We start from the raw sequence: 15,016 nt of genomic DNA on the forward strand, positions 1-15,016 counted from the left end.
CTCTCTCTCCTCTCTCCTCTCTCTCTCTCTCTTCCTCTGCTCTCTTCCTCTCTGCTCTCTCTCTTCTCTGCTCTCTCTCTCTCTGCTCTCTCTCCTCTCTTCTCTGCTCTGCTTCTCTCCTCTCTGCTCTCTCTCCTCTCTGCTCTCTCTCTCTCTCTCTCTGCTCTCTCTCCTCTCTGCTCTCTCTTCCTCTCTCTCTCTTCTCTCCTCTCTTCTTCCTCTTCTCTGCTCTCTCTCCTCTCTCTCTGCTCTCTCTCTCTTGCTCTCTCTCTGCTCTCTCTCCTCTCTGCTCTCTCTTCTCCTCTCTCTCTCTCTCTCTCTGTCTCTCTCCTCTCTTCTCTCTCTCTCTCCTCTTGCTCTCTCTCTTTCTGCTCTCTTCTGCTCTGTCTCTCTGCTCTCTCTCCTCTCTGTCTCTCTCTCTCTCTGCTCTCTTCCTTCTTCTCTGCTCTCTCTCTCTCTTTCTCTCTCTCCTCTCTCTGCTCTCTGCTCTCTCTCCTCTCTCCTCTCTGCTCTCTCTCCTCTCTGCTTCTCTCTCCTCTCTCTCTCTCTCTCCTCTCTGCTCTCTTCTCTGCTCTTCTCTTCTCTGCTTCTCTCTCTTCTCTGCTCTCTCTCTTCTCTGCTCTCTCTCCTCTCCTCTCTGCTCTCTCTCCTCTCTCTCTTCTCTGCTCTCTCTCCTCTCTGCTCTCTCTGCTGCTCTCTTTCTCTGCTCTCTCTCTTCTCTTCTCTCTCTCTCTTCTCTGCTCTCTCTCCTCTCTCTCTTCTCTCTTCCTCTCTCCTCTCTCTTGCTCTCCATCCTCTCTCCTCTCGCTGCTCTCTCTCTCTCTTCTCTCCTCTCCTCTCCTCTTGCTCTCTCTCTTCTCTGCTTCTCTTCTCTCTCTCTTCTGCTCTCTTCCTCTCTCTCTCTCTCTCTCTCCTGCTCTCTCTCTCTCTCTCTCTTCTCTGCTCTCTCCTCTCTCTCTCTCTCTCTCTCCTCTCTGCTCTCTTCTCTCTTCTCCTCTCTCTCTCCTCTCTCTCTCTCTTCTCTCCTCTCCTCTCTGCTCTCCTCTCTCTGCTTCTCTTCTCTCCTCTCTCTCCTCTCCTCTCCTCTCTCCTCTCCTCTCTCTCTCTCCTCTCTCCTCTCCTCTCTTGCTCTCTCTCTCTCTCCCTCTCTCTGCTCTCTCTCTCTCCTCTCTCCTCTCCTCTCTCCTCTCCTCTCCTCTCCTCTCTCTCTCTCTCCTCTCTTCTCCTCTCTCTCTGCTCTCTCTCTCCTCTCTGCTCTCTCTGCTCTCTCCTCTCTCCTCTCTCTCTGCTCTCTCTCCTCTGCTCTCTCTCCTTCTGCTCTCTCTCTTCTCTGCTCTCTGCTCTCTCTCCTCTCTGCTCTCTCCTCTCTCTCTCTCTTCTGCTCTCTCCTCTCTCTCTCTCTCCTCTCTTCTCCCTCTGTCTCTCTCCTCTTCTCTCTCTTCTTGCTCTCTCTCCTCTCTCTCTCTCTTTCTCTCCTCTCCTCTCTGCTCTCGCTCCTCTCTGCTCTCTCTTCTCTCCTCTCTCTCCTCTCCTCTCCTTCTCCTCTCCTCTCCTCTCTCTCTCTCTTCTCTCTCCTCTTGCTGCTCTCTCCTCTCTCCTCTCTCTTGCTCTCTCTCCTCTCCTCTCTCTCCTCTCCTCTCTCCCTCCTCTCCTCTCTCTCTCTCCTCCTCTCTCTCCTCCTCTCTCTGCTCTCTCTTCTTCTGCTCTCTTGCTCTCTCCTCTCTCCTCTCTCTCTGCTCTCTCTCCTCTCTGCTCTCTCTCCTCTCTGCTCTCTCTCTTCTCTGCTCTCTGCTCTCTCTCCTCTCTGCTCTCTCTCCTCTCTCTGCTCTCTCTCCTCTCCTCTGTCCTCTCTCCTCTCCTCTCTCTCCTCTCTCCTCTCTCCTCTCCTCTCCTCTCCTTCTCTCTCCTCTCTCCTCTCTCTCCCCCCTCTCCTCTCTCTCCTCTCTCCTCTCCTCTCCTCTCTCTCCTCTCTCTCCTCTCTCTCCTCTCCTCTCTCCTATCTCTCCCCTCTCCTCTTCTCCCCTCTCCTCTCTCCTCTCTCTCTCTCCTCTCTCTCCCCTCTCCTCTCCTCTCTCTCGCTCTCTCTCTCTCCTCCTCTCTCTCTCCTCTCTCCTCTCCTCTCTCTCCTCTCTCTGCCTCTCCTCCTCTCTCTCTCTCTGCTTCTCCTTCTCCTCTCCTCTCCTCTCTCCTCTCTCTCCCCTCCTCTCTCCTCTCTCTCTCTCTCCTTCTCTCCTCTCCTCTCTCTCTCCTATCTCTCCCCCTCTCCTCTCTCCCTCTCCTCTCCTCTCTCCTCTCTCTCCCCTTCTCCTCTCTCCTCTCCTCTCCTCTCGCTCTCTCTCCTCTCTCCTCTCTCTCTCTCCTCTTCTCCTCTCTCTCCTCTCCTTCCCTCTCTCTCCTCTCTCTGTCTCTCTCCTCTCCTCTCTCTCCTTCTCTCCTCTCCTCTCTCTCTCTCTCTCTCCTCTCCTCTCTCCCTCTCCTCTCTCTCCTCTCTCCTCTCTCTCCTCTCTCCTCTCTGCTCTCTGCTCTCTCTGCTCTCTGCTGTCAGTGCCTTCAGGCTCACTAGGCTGAGATGATTGACTGGTAACGGTGCCAAATAAATAATTAGTTATTTTTTTAAATGTGGTTGCATCAGCCTCAAGGGACTTCAACTTCTTCTCTCTCCGCTTATCAGCACCTGTCGTGGAAATATTTGATCAATCATATATCACAAATACCGGCGCATGTGCGTTCAAATAGACTTTTATAAACAATATAACAAAAGTCGAGCTGATTTATGAAGCAACTCCCTTTCCAGTCTTGGCACACACGTTTTATACATTATTCCTCCTTACGTCACACTCATCGTAACTCCTCTCAATGTCTCATCCCCTCTGGCATTTAGCCACCGTTATCGTATTGCCTTGCACTAAGGTTAGTTTCATATTAGGACATGGCACCAGTAGAGCCACAGAAATAGACCTGTACTCGCCTTGAGCCAGGTTCATGCATGTAGGACCATAGTAACAATCCTTGGCATTTTACAGCAATAACCATACATGTCATCCTGCTAACTCCTCTGAAAGGGACACCCATGTCCTGGAAAAGACCCAAGAGGTGTAACCATAGCAACAGTACATCGTTGGCCACAACACAGTCACAGGGATAACCAGTCATGTCTACACCCCAGACAGGTGCATGTCTAATGGTGTCTAATGACACAGAGCACATACATCTAATGACACAGAGCACATATTATAGAGTGCACTAGTTTTGCTGGCTCCTTCTGAAATAAATAATTGCCACATATGGTACTGAAAAATTCACAATACAACACCTTTTAAGTGTTTTCTCTTTTACGTTTTGTCCAACTTGCTCCACTCCACTATTTATCCAAATGTCACCACTTAAACAGAGATGGGGGAAAGGGGCGGGGCCCAGGTAGAGTTAGAATGGACTCGTCAGTTCGACACACAGCACTTGGTTATGTTTTATTTAAGCGGGGGGCCTGGGGTTATTTATATTTTGTATTGTATCGGCCCCGATTGTCAAGCAGCCCACAGGGAAAAGTCCGTTATTGGCTCTGAGAGATGACGTCGCACCTGGACCCTATATAAAGTATGTTTCTTTTCGGTGACACACACACAACAACTTGACGTCATAACAAAATGGCAGCCTACTTGAGCCGGTTGCACCACATTTCACTCCACGTTACAAACGTGGATAAAATAGCGTATGAACTTGTTAATAATTTTAAGTTTAATTTATTTGTTGCGAGGCTGACGGAGAAGTCAAAACAGTTGGCTTTCAGAAAAGGAGCGGCAGTTTTCGTCGTCAATGAAAGACCAAACAAGTCCCCTCTTGAATTGAATGGAGTAACGCTATCGAGCAAGAGAGGGATTTCTCCTTCAGAATCGGAACCGGGATGGACTAACAACATTCGAACGGGGAAAAAGAACGACAAGGATCCGAATTGTCTTTACGATGTCCACCCACACTATTCCGTCGATACCGCGTCTAACGTCTGTTTCGAAGTAGAAGATGTGGAAAGGTCATTCAAGTCCCTTCGCAACATTGGCTGCGAATTCCTGGTGCCGCCGACGGAGGTGTGTGACGAGAACGGGCTTGTCACCTATTCAGTCGTCAAATCAATCATGGGAAATGTGAACCACACGCTCATTGACACGAGTAAATATAAGGGCAGCTTCTTACCCGGGTTTCAGGAGGTTGAAAACGTAACGAAAAACGACACACCCGTGGCTAAGAGTACAGAGWCTTGTCCAATCACTCATTTTGATCACATCACCTATGCTTGTTCGAGACGGTGGACACCGCAAGTGATGAGGTGGTATGAGCGTCACTTTGGCTTCCAGAGGTTCTTCATTGACAGGTTAAGTGGTTTTAAAAACAAAAAATGGTTTTGCAATTTTAAAATAATTAATTATTAGATGATTATTGATCATGCATCTCAATACAAACCGGATGTAGTGAATGTGATATGAATGAAAGTTATTGTGAGTATAGAACATTTTTGGTTTGGGTTGGACACCAGATCTGTTATTGCTGTCATGCCACTCCGTGTCATAAGCCAAACATATGACAACGAGTGGAATGATGGCACAAACCGGGATTGGTACCCAGGCTACGCTATAAGGATAAACCATATAATTAGGAATTTTAATACGAGTTAAATAGGATGTCTATGGGATCAACAATGACGACAAATAGATGCTCTTTCTGTGTTTTTTTTTCCATCTGTTTACAAATGTCCCACCTGGGACAATAAATAAATGTATTCTGTTTCCCTGAGCAGTAATGAGGATGTGGATGAGGGCTATGTTCTGAACAAGGAGGGGATCGGACTGCGTCTCACAGCCATGGAGTACTGGAAATGCAGCGAAAYRGGAATCRCGCTTCCCTTCACMGATGACAAACAACCCGACTGCAAGTTTGTCATCGCAGAGTCGCTGCCCGAACAAGGTCATTACTTTCGAAGGGTTATACTGCTCATTTCTTCATATTTTGTTTTTTCCGCAGTTCCTCGAATCCTCTCTTCGCCTCTTTCTCACCTGTTTTGGAAGAGAAGGTCAAAGGTCCCTCATATTTTAATAGGATTTGAGGAGGATAGGAGTAGAGGTTGACACGGGAATAAAAAGTCAGTCCTGTCAAATTGTTTTCCCCCCTTTACTGCCCTGAACCGGCAACAGTTCTATAACCCCAGAACTTTCCGTTCCCGTCCTGATAAAAGTCCGTCCCGTGCGCAGAAATATGTAGGATATTGTGTTTGTTTAGGAAGTATTACAAAATAATGTAATATTGCGACTGTGATATGTGGTTGTATTGTCTAATTTTAGTTAAATGTTCTGACTGTAGGCCTAAATCTCTCTGGATGAGAATGTATTCTAAATGACCTGAATAGATGAAGGCTGGAGGATGAGGACAGCGCCCCCTGCAGGATGGTCTGCTCACTAGTGTAAATCTGTAGCCTACATCTGAGCACTGCGCACATATTAACAGTTACGTCAACCTATTTTTTTTTTTTTTAATATTTTTTAAATACACCTGAGCTGGAAGTACAGCACAAGTCAATCTATTTTTATTTCACCCTTCACCTCAAATGTCACGGGTTTTAGTTAAATACTCAAACATTTGGGCTTGATGGTAAAGTGTCTAGGAGTAGAGCAGCTATGCCGCTTCAGGCCGCTTGTCCCGCTCCGCGGTTGGTAGACTATTTCATTGAAACGCAGCATTTGTTTGTTTACAAGCCGTGTACTCGGATTTATTCGTTGTCTAAGACAACACCATCACATTTAGCTTAAACGTCGCTCTTTCCTTGGCTCTTAATGTTAGTGATGGGACCTTGGCTGCAACAAGACATTGTAATTCCACCATTGAAGACTTCATCATTTAGTCTGCTAATGTCGGTTAAATCAAATCAAATCAACTCTCTAGAGCCCGCAGGCGCGGTAGAGATACTCTTAATGATCGGCTATGAAAGCCAACTGACATTTACTCCTGAGGTGCTGACCTGCTGCACCCTCGACAACTACTGTGATTATTATTATTTGACCATGCTGGTCATTTATGAACATTTGAACATCTTGAGATATTTTGAGATCAGCTGATGTACGAAGGGCTATATAAATACATTTGATTTGCTTTGCTAATGTCGTTAGCATCTGAGGTAACCTAGCGGGAGAGTGAGCCAAGGGGTAAATTACCTTTTATTTTTATTTTTTTACTCAAATTGCTGAACTGTTGTTTTGAAGAAATGCTCCACACATGACATATTTCTGCGCCAAAAACTCAGTTTATAACTATTTGTATAGACTGTTGATCCCGAAATGGACTCTAGAACTTCACTCCCATTCCTGCCAGAATCTGGTGGGACCGGCAACATAATCATAATCAAATGTATTTATATAGCCCTTCTTACATCAGCTGATATCTCAAAGTGCTGTACAGAAACCCAGCCTAAAACCCCAAACAGCAAGCAATGCAGGTGTAGAAGCACGGTGGCTAGGAAAAACTCCCTAGAAAGGCCTGAACCTAGGAAGAAACCTAGAGAGGAACCAGGCTGAGGGGTGGCCAGTCCTCTTCTGGCTGTGCCGGGTGGAGATTATAACAGAACATGGCCAAGATGTTCATAAATGACCAGCATGGTCAAATAATATAATCACAGTAGTTGTCGAGGGTGCAGCAGTCAGCACCTCAGGAGTAAATGTCAGTTGGCTTTTCATAGCCGATCACTAAGAGTATCTCTACCGCTCCTGCTGTCTCTAGAGAGTTGAAAACAGCAGGTCTGGGACAGGTAGCACATCCGGTGAACAGGTCAGGGTTCCATAGCCCCAGGCAGAACAGTTGAAACTGGAGCAGCAGCAAGGCCAGGTGGACTGGGGACAGCAAGGAGTCATCATGCCAGGTAGTCCTGAGGCATGGTCCTAGGGCTCAGGTCCTCCGAGAGAGAGAGAGAACATCCTGCGGAAGTCCTGTTCCGGTGTCGACCTCTAGTTAGGAGAGATGATGTGAGGCATAGATGGATTGAGAGAAAGAGGCTTATGCATTTACCCAATGTTTCATTCTAATGAATTACCACCTGCCGAGACCTGAATCTTGTCTATCTCTGTCTCATGTCCCTGAATGGGTGTCTGTTTCAGGCAGGAACCAGGTGGACACCTTCCTGGAGCAGCACGGAGGACCAGGGATCCAGCACATTGGATTGTACACACAGGACATAGTGTCCACAGCACAGACCATGGGCCAGGCAGGAGTCCACTTCTTCTCTCCGCCACCTGCCTACTACACGGAGGTTTGTCTCACTCAGTCACCATAGCACTCAACGGCTCATCCCCAAATGGAACCATTAGAGGATTTGATTGGTATAAGCAATATGGTGAAACTTCCACTTAGCCTATCAGGGAGCAGGGTGGAGCTACTACTATTTTGATTGCAGCTAATAATTCTAAATAATTTATTGAAATTTTATAGCACTTTTCATAATAATCTTAAATCTCTCACTCATGTCCGTCTCTCACTCACTCATGTCTCTCTCTAACTTGTGACTGAAACAGGTGTGTGAGATGCCCCAATGCATTTTGGTTCCAGTACATGTATCATTCAAAGGAACCCAAACAGTCCTCTGTAGCTCTACATGCATCTACAGGAAGTTGTTTTCTGGAAGCAGGAAGTTGTAGCGTGATTGAACACTACAGGAAGTTGTTTTCTGGAAGCAGGAAGTTGTAGCGTGATTGAACACTACAGGAAGTTGTTTTCTGGAAGTAGGAAGTTGTAGCGTGATTGAACACTATTAGTGTTGTTGGTTGATTTCCTCTCGACTACGTTGAGGACGTAGATCTTGTTAGGTGTTTAACATGTCAGCTAACCACATCGTATGACGTAGCCATCTGACGCCCCTGGCACGCAACCATTGGTTAATGAAACGCCTGCGCATCTAGTCAGGCAGGAAGTCGAGCGTTATGTCTACTACTACTGTGCTCGTTGACCCCCGTGTCTGTCCTGTGGCAGGAAGTCGAGCGTTATGTCTACTACCACTGTGCTCGTTGACCCCTGTGTCTGTCCTGTGGCAGGTGGGTAAGCAGCAGGAGATGGAGGACGCAGGTTACGACCCCCAGATGCTGTCTCAGCACGGCATCCTCCTGGACACAGACCTGCGCCAGGCCCAGACTGACCCCTCCTGTCAGACTACGGACACAAAGAAGAAAAGGTACCAGATTCATTAACCTGTAGGTATCAAATGCTAGTGTTCCTCAAAGACTGTCACGGGTTTTCAATATAGTACTTTATTTCAGCTCTGATGAGACCGCAGTATGTCTACTGCTCTGCTTCATCACAACACAGAGTATAGAGGCCCCGGGGTCGGTGGGAGGGTGGAGGCCCCGGGGTCGGTGGGAGGGTGGAGGCCCCGGGGTCGGTGGGAGTGTGGAGGCCCCGGGGTCGGTGGGAGTGTGGAGGCCCCGGGGTCGGTGGGAGTGTGGAGGCCCCGGGGTCGGTGGGAGTGTGGAAGGCCCGGGGTCGGGGGAGTGTAGAGGCTGTCGTGGAGAATCGTCTCAGAAATATAACACTCTTAGAAGAACTGTGAATTCAATATGGACTTTAATACAAAGTAGCAAAACTGAGCCCTCCATGGAAGGACCCTATAACAGAGCCGAGCCCCTCCATGGAAAGAGACTCAATTCTCATATTACAGAGTCCTGACTTTATAGGACTCTGTCTTTGCATAACGTATAGAGTCCCTCCCTCTATATGAAAATAGCTTCCCTTGACCTTTCCCATTATTTTCATTTCATCTCAGAGCTTGCTTGTTCACGCCCACTAACGCTCATATCTGCTTTTGGTTAGGTTATAACGATGACAGGACCCTTTTCACGTCCTAAAAATAATGCATGTATTGCATGCTTATGTTTCACGTGTTAGTCAACAGTTATGTTGTTTCCATCCTTCTTCCTGTATCCTTCTGACCATAGTATGTCCAGCTGTCATAAATGTACGTGTGGTCTTGGTCAATGTACTCTTTCATAAATAGAGTATAGCCTGGGTGTCATATGGCCTGGGTGTCATCTTCTCTTAATGTGCATGTTCTTGCTACTTCAGCCTGGCAATTATATTTAATGCTCGCTCCAACAAGGCCCGGGTCGGTGGGAGGCTAGAGGCCCGGGTCGGTGGGAGGCTAGAGGCCCCGGGTCGGTCGGAGGGTGGAGGCCCGGGGCGGTCGGAGGTGGAGGCCCGGGGTCGGTGGAGGGTGGAGGCCGGGTCGTGGGCGGGTGGCGCGGGGGAGGGGGGGTGGAGGCCCGGGTCGGTGGGAGGTAGAGCCCGGGTCGGTGGAGTGTAGAGGCCCGGTCGGGTGGCGGTGGAGGGTACGAGTCACCCGGGGTCGGTCGGGGATAGAGGCCCGTCATTAGGCTCAACTACACCAACATCTCCTTTAAAAATAAAATAGTTTTCTAATAGTGATCAGAAACCACCTCAAGGAAGTGAGACACCAGCGTCCTTTTAATGGCTGATGTCGAGGCTACCCACTATATCTAACCGATGTTTTCCTCTCTTCTCATTCCCTCTCAACAGATACTGTTGAAGTCTGAAGTTTACATACCCCTAGCCAAATACATACATAATACATTTACATTTTTTCACAATTCCTGACATTTAATCCTGGTAAAACATCCCTGTCTTAGGTTAGTTAGGATCACGCTTTATTTTAAGAATGTGAATGTCAGAATAATAGTAGAGAGAATGATTTATTCAGCTTTTATATCTTTCATCACATTCCCAGTGGGTCAGAAGTTTACATACTCTCAATTAGTATTTGGTAGCATTGCCTTTAAATTGTTAACTTGGGTCAATGTTTCGGGTAGCCTTCCACAAGCTTCCCACAATAAGTTGGGTGAATTTTGGTCCATTCCTCCTGACAGAGCTGGTCTGATCAGGTTTGTAGGCCTCCTTGCTCGCACATGCTTTTTCAGCTCTGCCCACAAATTATCTATAGGATTGAGGTCAGGACTTTGTGATGTTCACCTTAACTTTGTTGCCATTTTTCCACAACTTTGGAAGTATGCTTTGGGTCATTGTCCACTTGGAAGACCCATTTGCGACCAAGCTTTAACTTCCTGACTGAGTCTTGAGATGGCTTCAATATAACCACATCATTTTCCTTCCTCATGAAGCCATCTATTTTGTGAAGTGCACCAGTCCTTCCTGCAGCAAAGCACCCCCACAACATGATGCTGCCACCCCCGTGCTTCACGGTTGGGATGGTGTTCTTCAGCTTGCAAGCCTCCCCCTTTTCCTCCAAACAAACGATGGTCATTATGGCCAAACAGTTTTATTTTTGTTTCATTAGACCAGAGGACATTTCTCCAAAAAGTCTGATCTTTGTCCCCATGTGCAGTTTGAAACCGTAGTCAGGCTTTTTTATGGCGGTTTTTGAGCAGTGGCTTCTTCCTTGCTGAGCGGCCTTCAGGTTATGTCGATATAGGACTCGTTTTACTGTGGATATAGATACTTTCGTACCCGGTTCTCTCCAACATCTTCACAAGGTCCTTTGCTGTTGTTCTGGGATGATTTGCACTTTTCGCACCAAAGTACGTTCATCTCTAGGAGACAGAACGCGTCTCCTTCCTGAGCGGTATGACGGCTGCATGGTCCCATGGTGTTATACTTGCGTACTATTGTTAGTACAGATGAACGTGGTACCTTCAGGAATTTGGAAATTGCTCCCAAGGATGAGCTAGACTTGTGGTCTACAATTTTTCTTTCTGAGGTCTTGGCTGATTTCTTTAATTTTCCCATGATGTCAAGCAAAGAGGCACTGAGTTTGAAGGTAGGCCTTGAAATACATCCACAGGTACACCTCCAATTGACTCAAATTATGTAAATTATGTAAATTAGCCTATCAGAAGCTTCTAAAGCCATGACATCATTTTCTGGAATTTTCCAAGCTGTTTAAAAGCACAGTCAACTTAGTGTATGTAAACTTCTGAACCACTGGAATTGTGATACAGTGAAATATAAGTACAATTATCTGTCTGTAAACAATTGTTGGAAAAATGACTTGTTTCATGCACAAAGTAGATGTCCTAACCGACTTGCCAAAACTATAGTTTGTTAACAAGAAATTTGTGGAGTGGTTGAAAAACTAGTTTTATTTACTCCAACCTAAGTGTATGTAAACTTCCGACTTCAACTGTATCTGCTCCAGGTGTTCACCAAGCCCATCTTCTCATCCCTTTAAACAGATACCTGTTCCAGGTGTTCACCAAGTCCATCTTCTCATTCCCTCTAAACAGATACCTGCTCCAGGTGTTCCCCAAGTCCATTTCTCATCCCCTCAAAGAGATACCTGCTCCAGGTGTTCACCAAGTCCATTTTCTCATTCCCTCAAACAGATACCTGTTCCAGGTGTTCACCAAGTCCATCTCCATTCCTTCTAAACAGATACCTGCTCCAGGTGTTCACCAAGTCCACCTTCTCATTCCCTCTAAACAGATACCTGCTCCAGGTGTTCACCAAGTCCATCTTTCTCATCCTTCTAAACAGAACCTGCTCAGAGTGTTCACCAAGTCCATCTTCTCATTCCCTCTAAACAGATACCTGCTCCAGGTGTTCACCAAGTCCATTTTTCTCATTCCTCTAAACAGATACCGCTCCAGGTGTTCACCAAGTCCACCTTCTCATTCCCTCTAAACAGATACCTGCTCCAGGTGTTCACCAAGTCCATTTTCTCATTCCCTCTAAACAGATACCTGCTCCAGGTGTTCACCAAGTCCATCTTCTCATTACCTCTAAACAGATACATGCTCCAGGTGTTCACCAAGTCCATTTTCTCATTCCCTCTAAACAGATACCTGCTCCAGGTGTTCACCAAGTCCATTTTCTCATTCCCTCTAAACAGATACCTGCTCCAGGGTTCACCAAGTCCATCTTCTCATTACCTCTAAACAGATACATGCTCCAGGTGTTCACCAAGTCCATTTCTCATTCCCTCTAAACAGATACCTGCTCCAGGTGTTCACCAAGTCCATTTTCTCATCCCTCTAAACAGATACCTGCTCCAGGTGTTCACCAAGTCCATTTTCTCATTCCCTCTAAACAGATACCTGCTCCAGGTGTTCACCAAGCCCATCTCTCAGAGGACACTTTTCTCCTGGAGCTAATAGAGAGGAGAGGTGCGTCAGGGGGCGCGAGGGGAACATCCAAGCCCTGTGGAGGTGTGTCCAGGCATACATGGACACAGAGAGGGCAGAGACTGAGCACAAGGAGAGAACACATCTCAACCACAGAACGTAACCCCAGAACCGAGGCACGGCCACAATAACAAACCTTTCACAGCAGAACACTGCAGCAGGACCCTTCCTCCGCTACTATTTAGTCTCTGTGAGGCTACAATCACACTGAGGTTCCCGGGGAAGCTGTGAAGCGCCGGGGAAGCTGTGTAGCGCCGGGGAAGCTGTGAAGCGCCGGGGAAGCATGATTGAAGGATGTGTTTATGAGTCTGTTATTAAATGTGTATATTTAATGCTTTCATTAAATCATGTATGACTACAAATATTTTATGGCTTAAAAGTAATTCATATGGGCAGAATATTATACAGTACCGGTCAAAAGTTTGTGGGTTTTTCTTTATTTATACTATTTTCTACATTGTAGAATAATAGTGAAGACATCACAACTATGAAATAACACATATGGAATCATGTAGTAACCAAAAAAAAAAGGGTTTAAAACAACATCAAAATAATTTTTTGATTCTTCAAAGTAGCTTCCATTTTGCTTTGACAGTTTTTACACACTTGGCATTCACTCAACCAGCTTCATGAGGGAAGCTTCTCCAATAGTCTTGGAGGAGGTCTTTGGTGGTGGAAAACCAGTAAGTTGTTGCAATGCCTCAGTGAACTTCCAAACGGTGGGGTGGGTTATAGGGCTGTTACGGTGACCAAATTACCTCCACACCGCCAGTCCCAAGTTCAACGTGACCGTTTAGCTGATGGTCATTAGTAGCCTACCAAACTTGCTAATTGCCTGGTACTCAGCACTCTATTGTCTGTCTAATCTCTCTGACATCAATGCAAAATGTGGTGGAAAATCTAATCAGACACTTCATGAGAGTTCATGTTGTGCAACATTTCAATAGCGTGAGAACAGATTGATGGCCTCTACTAAAAAGAGGAGGATCCCATCAGCTTTCTATAGGCTAGGCCTACTATATTTATTTCTCAACTTTCCTAATATTAAGCACATTGCTTCTCTTTATAACAGGAGTATAGCCTACCTGGCTGGCATGAAAATGAACCACGGGAAAAGCGTTCTCCATTCGATATTTAAGTGCATAGATGTTATATATTTATATATCCACAGATGACGCAATCTCAATCGCACTCCACACTGCCTTTTCTCACCTGGACAAAAGGAACACCTATGTGAGGATGCTGTTCATTGACTACAGCTCAGCGTTCAACACCATAGTACCCACAAAGCTCATCGCTAAGCTAAGGACCCTGGGACTGAACACCTCCCTCTATAACTGGATCCTGGACTTCCTTTACGGGCTGCCCCCAGGTGGTAAGTTTATGCAACAACACATCTGCCAGTCCCATCCTAGTCCCATCCTGTACTCCCTGTTCACCCACGACTGCGTTGCCAAGCACGACTCCAACACCATCATTAAGTTAGCTGACGACACAAGTGGTAGGCCTGATCACTGACAACGATGAGACAGCCTATAGGGAGGAGGTCAGAGACCTGGCAGTGTGGTGCCAGGACAACCTCTCCCTCAACGTGAGCAAGACAAAGATCGTGGACTACAGGAAAAGGAGGGCCGAACAGGCCCCCATTAACAATGACGGGTCTGTAGTGGAGCGGGTCGAGAGCTTCAAGTTCCTTGGTGTCCACATCACCAACAAACTATCATGGTCCAAACACACCAAGACAGTCATGAAGAGGGCACAACAAAACCTTTTCCCCCTCAGGATACTGAAAATATGTTCCATGGGTCCCCAGATCCTCAAAATGTTCTACAGCTGCACCATCGATAGCATCCTGACTGGTTGCATCACCGCCTGGTATGGCAACTGCTCGGCATAAATGTAGATAAAATGTAGCATAGTTTTGTTTGATAAAATCTCTTTTTATGTTCAAATGTAGGAACTGGGGTCTACAGTTTGATCCTACTGCTGTCTCTGGCTCCACACCCACCCCGCCCGGCCATCTAGATGTGTGAAAGTTAGTGTATAAGCTAATGATCCATCATGTACGACAATCCTGGGAGTGTGTAAACATATATTTTTGTTATTACCATAACATTTTGTATGTTCTCTGTAGTAATGTACTTGAAAATGTATCAATTGACCAATTCGGCACATTTGGGCAAACTTCTGGCAGACTAATTCTTCACTGGATCAGTCTGAAACTTTGCACACACACTGCTGCCACCTGCTGGCCAAAATCTAAATTACACCTAGACTCCAATCTGAAGGTATGGCCTTTCTCTTGCATTTCAAAGGTGATGAGGGGGAAAAAAATAGAAAACGCATGTTTTTTGGTTTGTTTTATCTTTTACCAGATCTAATGTGTTATATTCTCTTACATTAATTTCACATTTCCACCAACTTCAAAGTGTTTCCTTTCAAATGGTATCAAGAATATGCATATCCTTGCTTCAGGTCCTGAGCTACAGGCAGTTAGATATGGGTATGTCATTTTAGGCGAAAACTGAAAATAAGGGTACGATCCTTGGGTAAGCTACAGCAGTTGTATTCGGCACATGTGACAAATACAATTTGATTTGAGGGCAGACACAACAGGGACAGAGCACTCCTAACGTTACAATGCAAATTAGTCAACATTAACTACCTGCAAAGCCTTTTAACTTAAACAAAATATTCCACTATCATTTTATCTAGTTACCCAGAGTCCGATGAACTCATGGATTCCATTTTTATGTCTTTACGTGCGGTATGAAGGAAGTTACAGGTCGTTTTGCCCCTCCCATGTTCACAAGCCTTACAGCAATGACTGGAAGTCTACC

At 46.3% G+C, this 15,016-nt stretch overlaps 1 protein-coding gene across 1 annotated transcript; it reads left to right on the forward strand.

The window, feature by feature from the left end:
• Positions 1-3,604: 3,604 nt before the first annotated feature.
• On the forward strand, positions 3,605-12,498 carry LOC112078371 (4-hydroxyphenylpyruvate dioxygenase-like protein). The gene is given in 7 exon segments (XM_024144640.2): positions 3,605-4,366; positions 4,790-4,956; positions 7,134-7,285; positions 8,064-8,200; positions 12,086-12,114; positions 12,117-12,167; positions 12,170-12,498. Coding segments are annotated over 7 exon segments (1,368 nt in total). The 5' UTR covers positions 3,605-3,644; the 3' UTR covers positions 12,280-12,498.
• The last annotated feature ends 2,518 nt before the right edge of the window (positions 12,499-15,016 follow it).

This window comes from Salvelinus sp. IW2-2015, unplaced genomic scaffold, assembly GCF_002910315.2.
Source record: "Salvelinus sp. IW2-2015 unplaced genomic scaffold, ASM291031v2 Un_scaffold5587, whole genome shotgun sequence".
NCBI lineage: Eukaryota > Metazoa > Chordata > Actinopteri > Salmoniformes > Salmonidae > Salvelinus > Salvelinus sp. IW2-2015.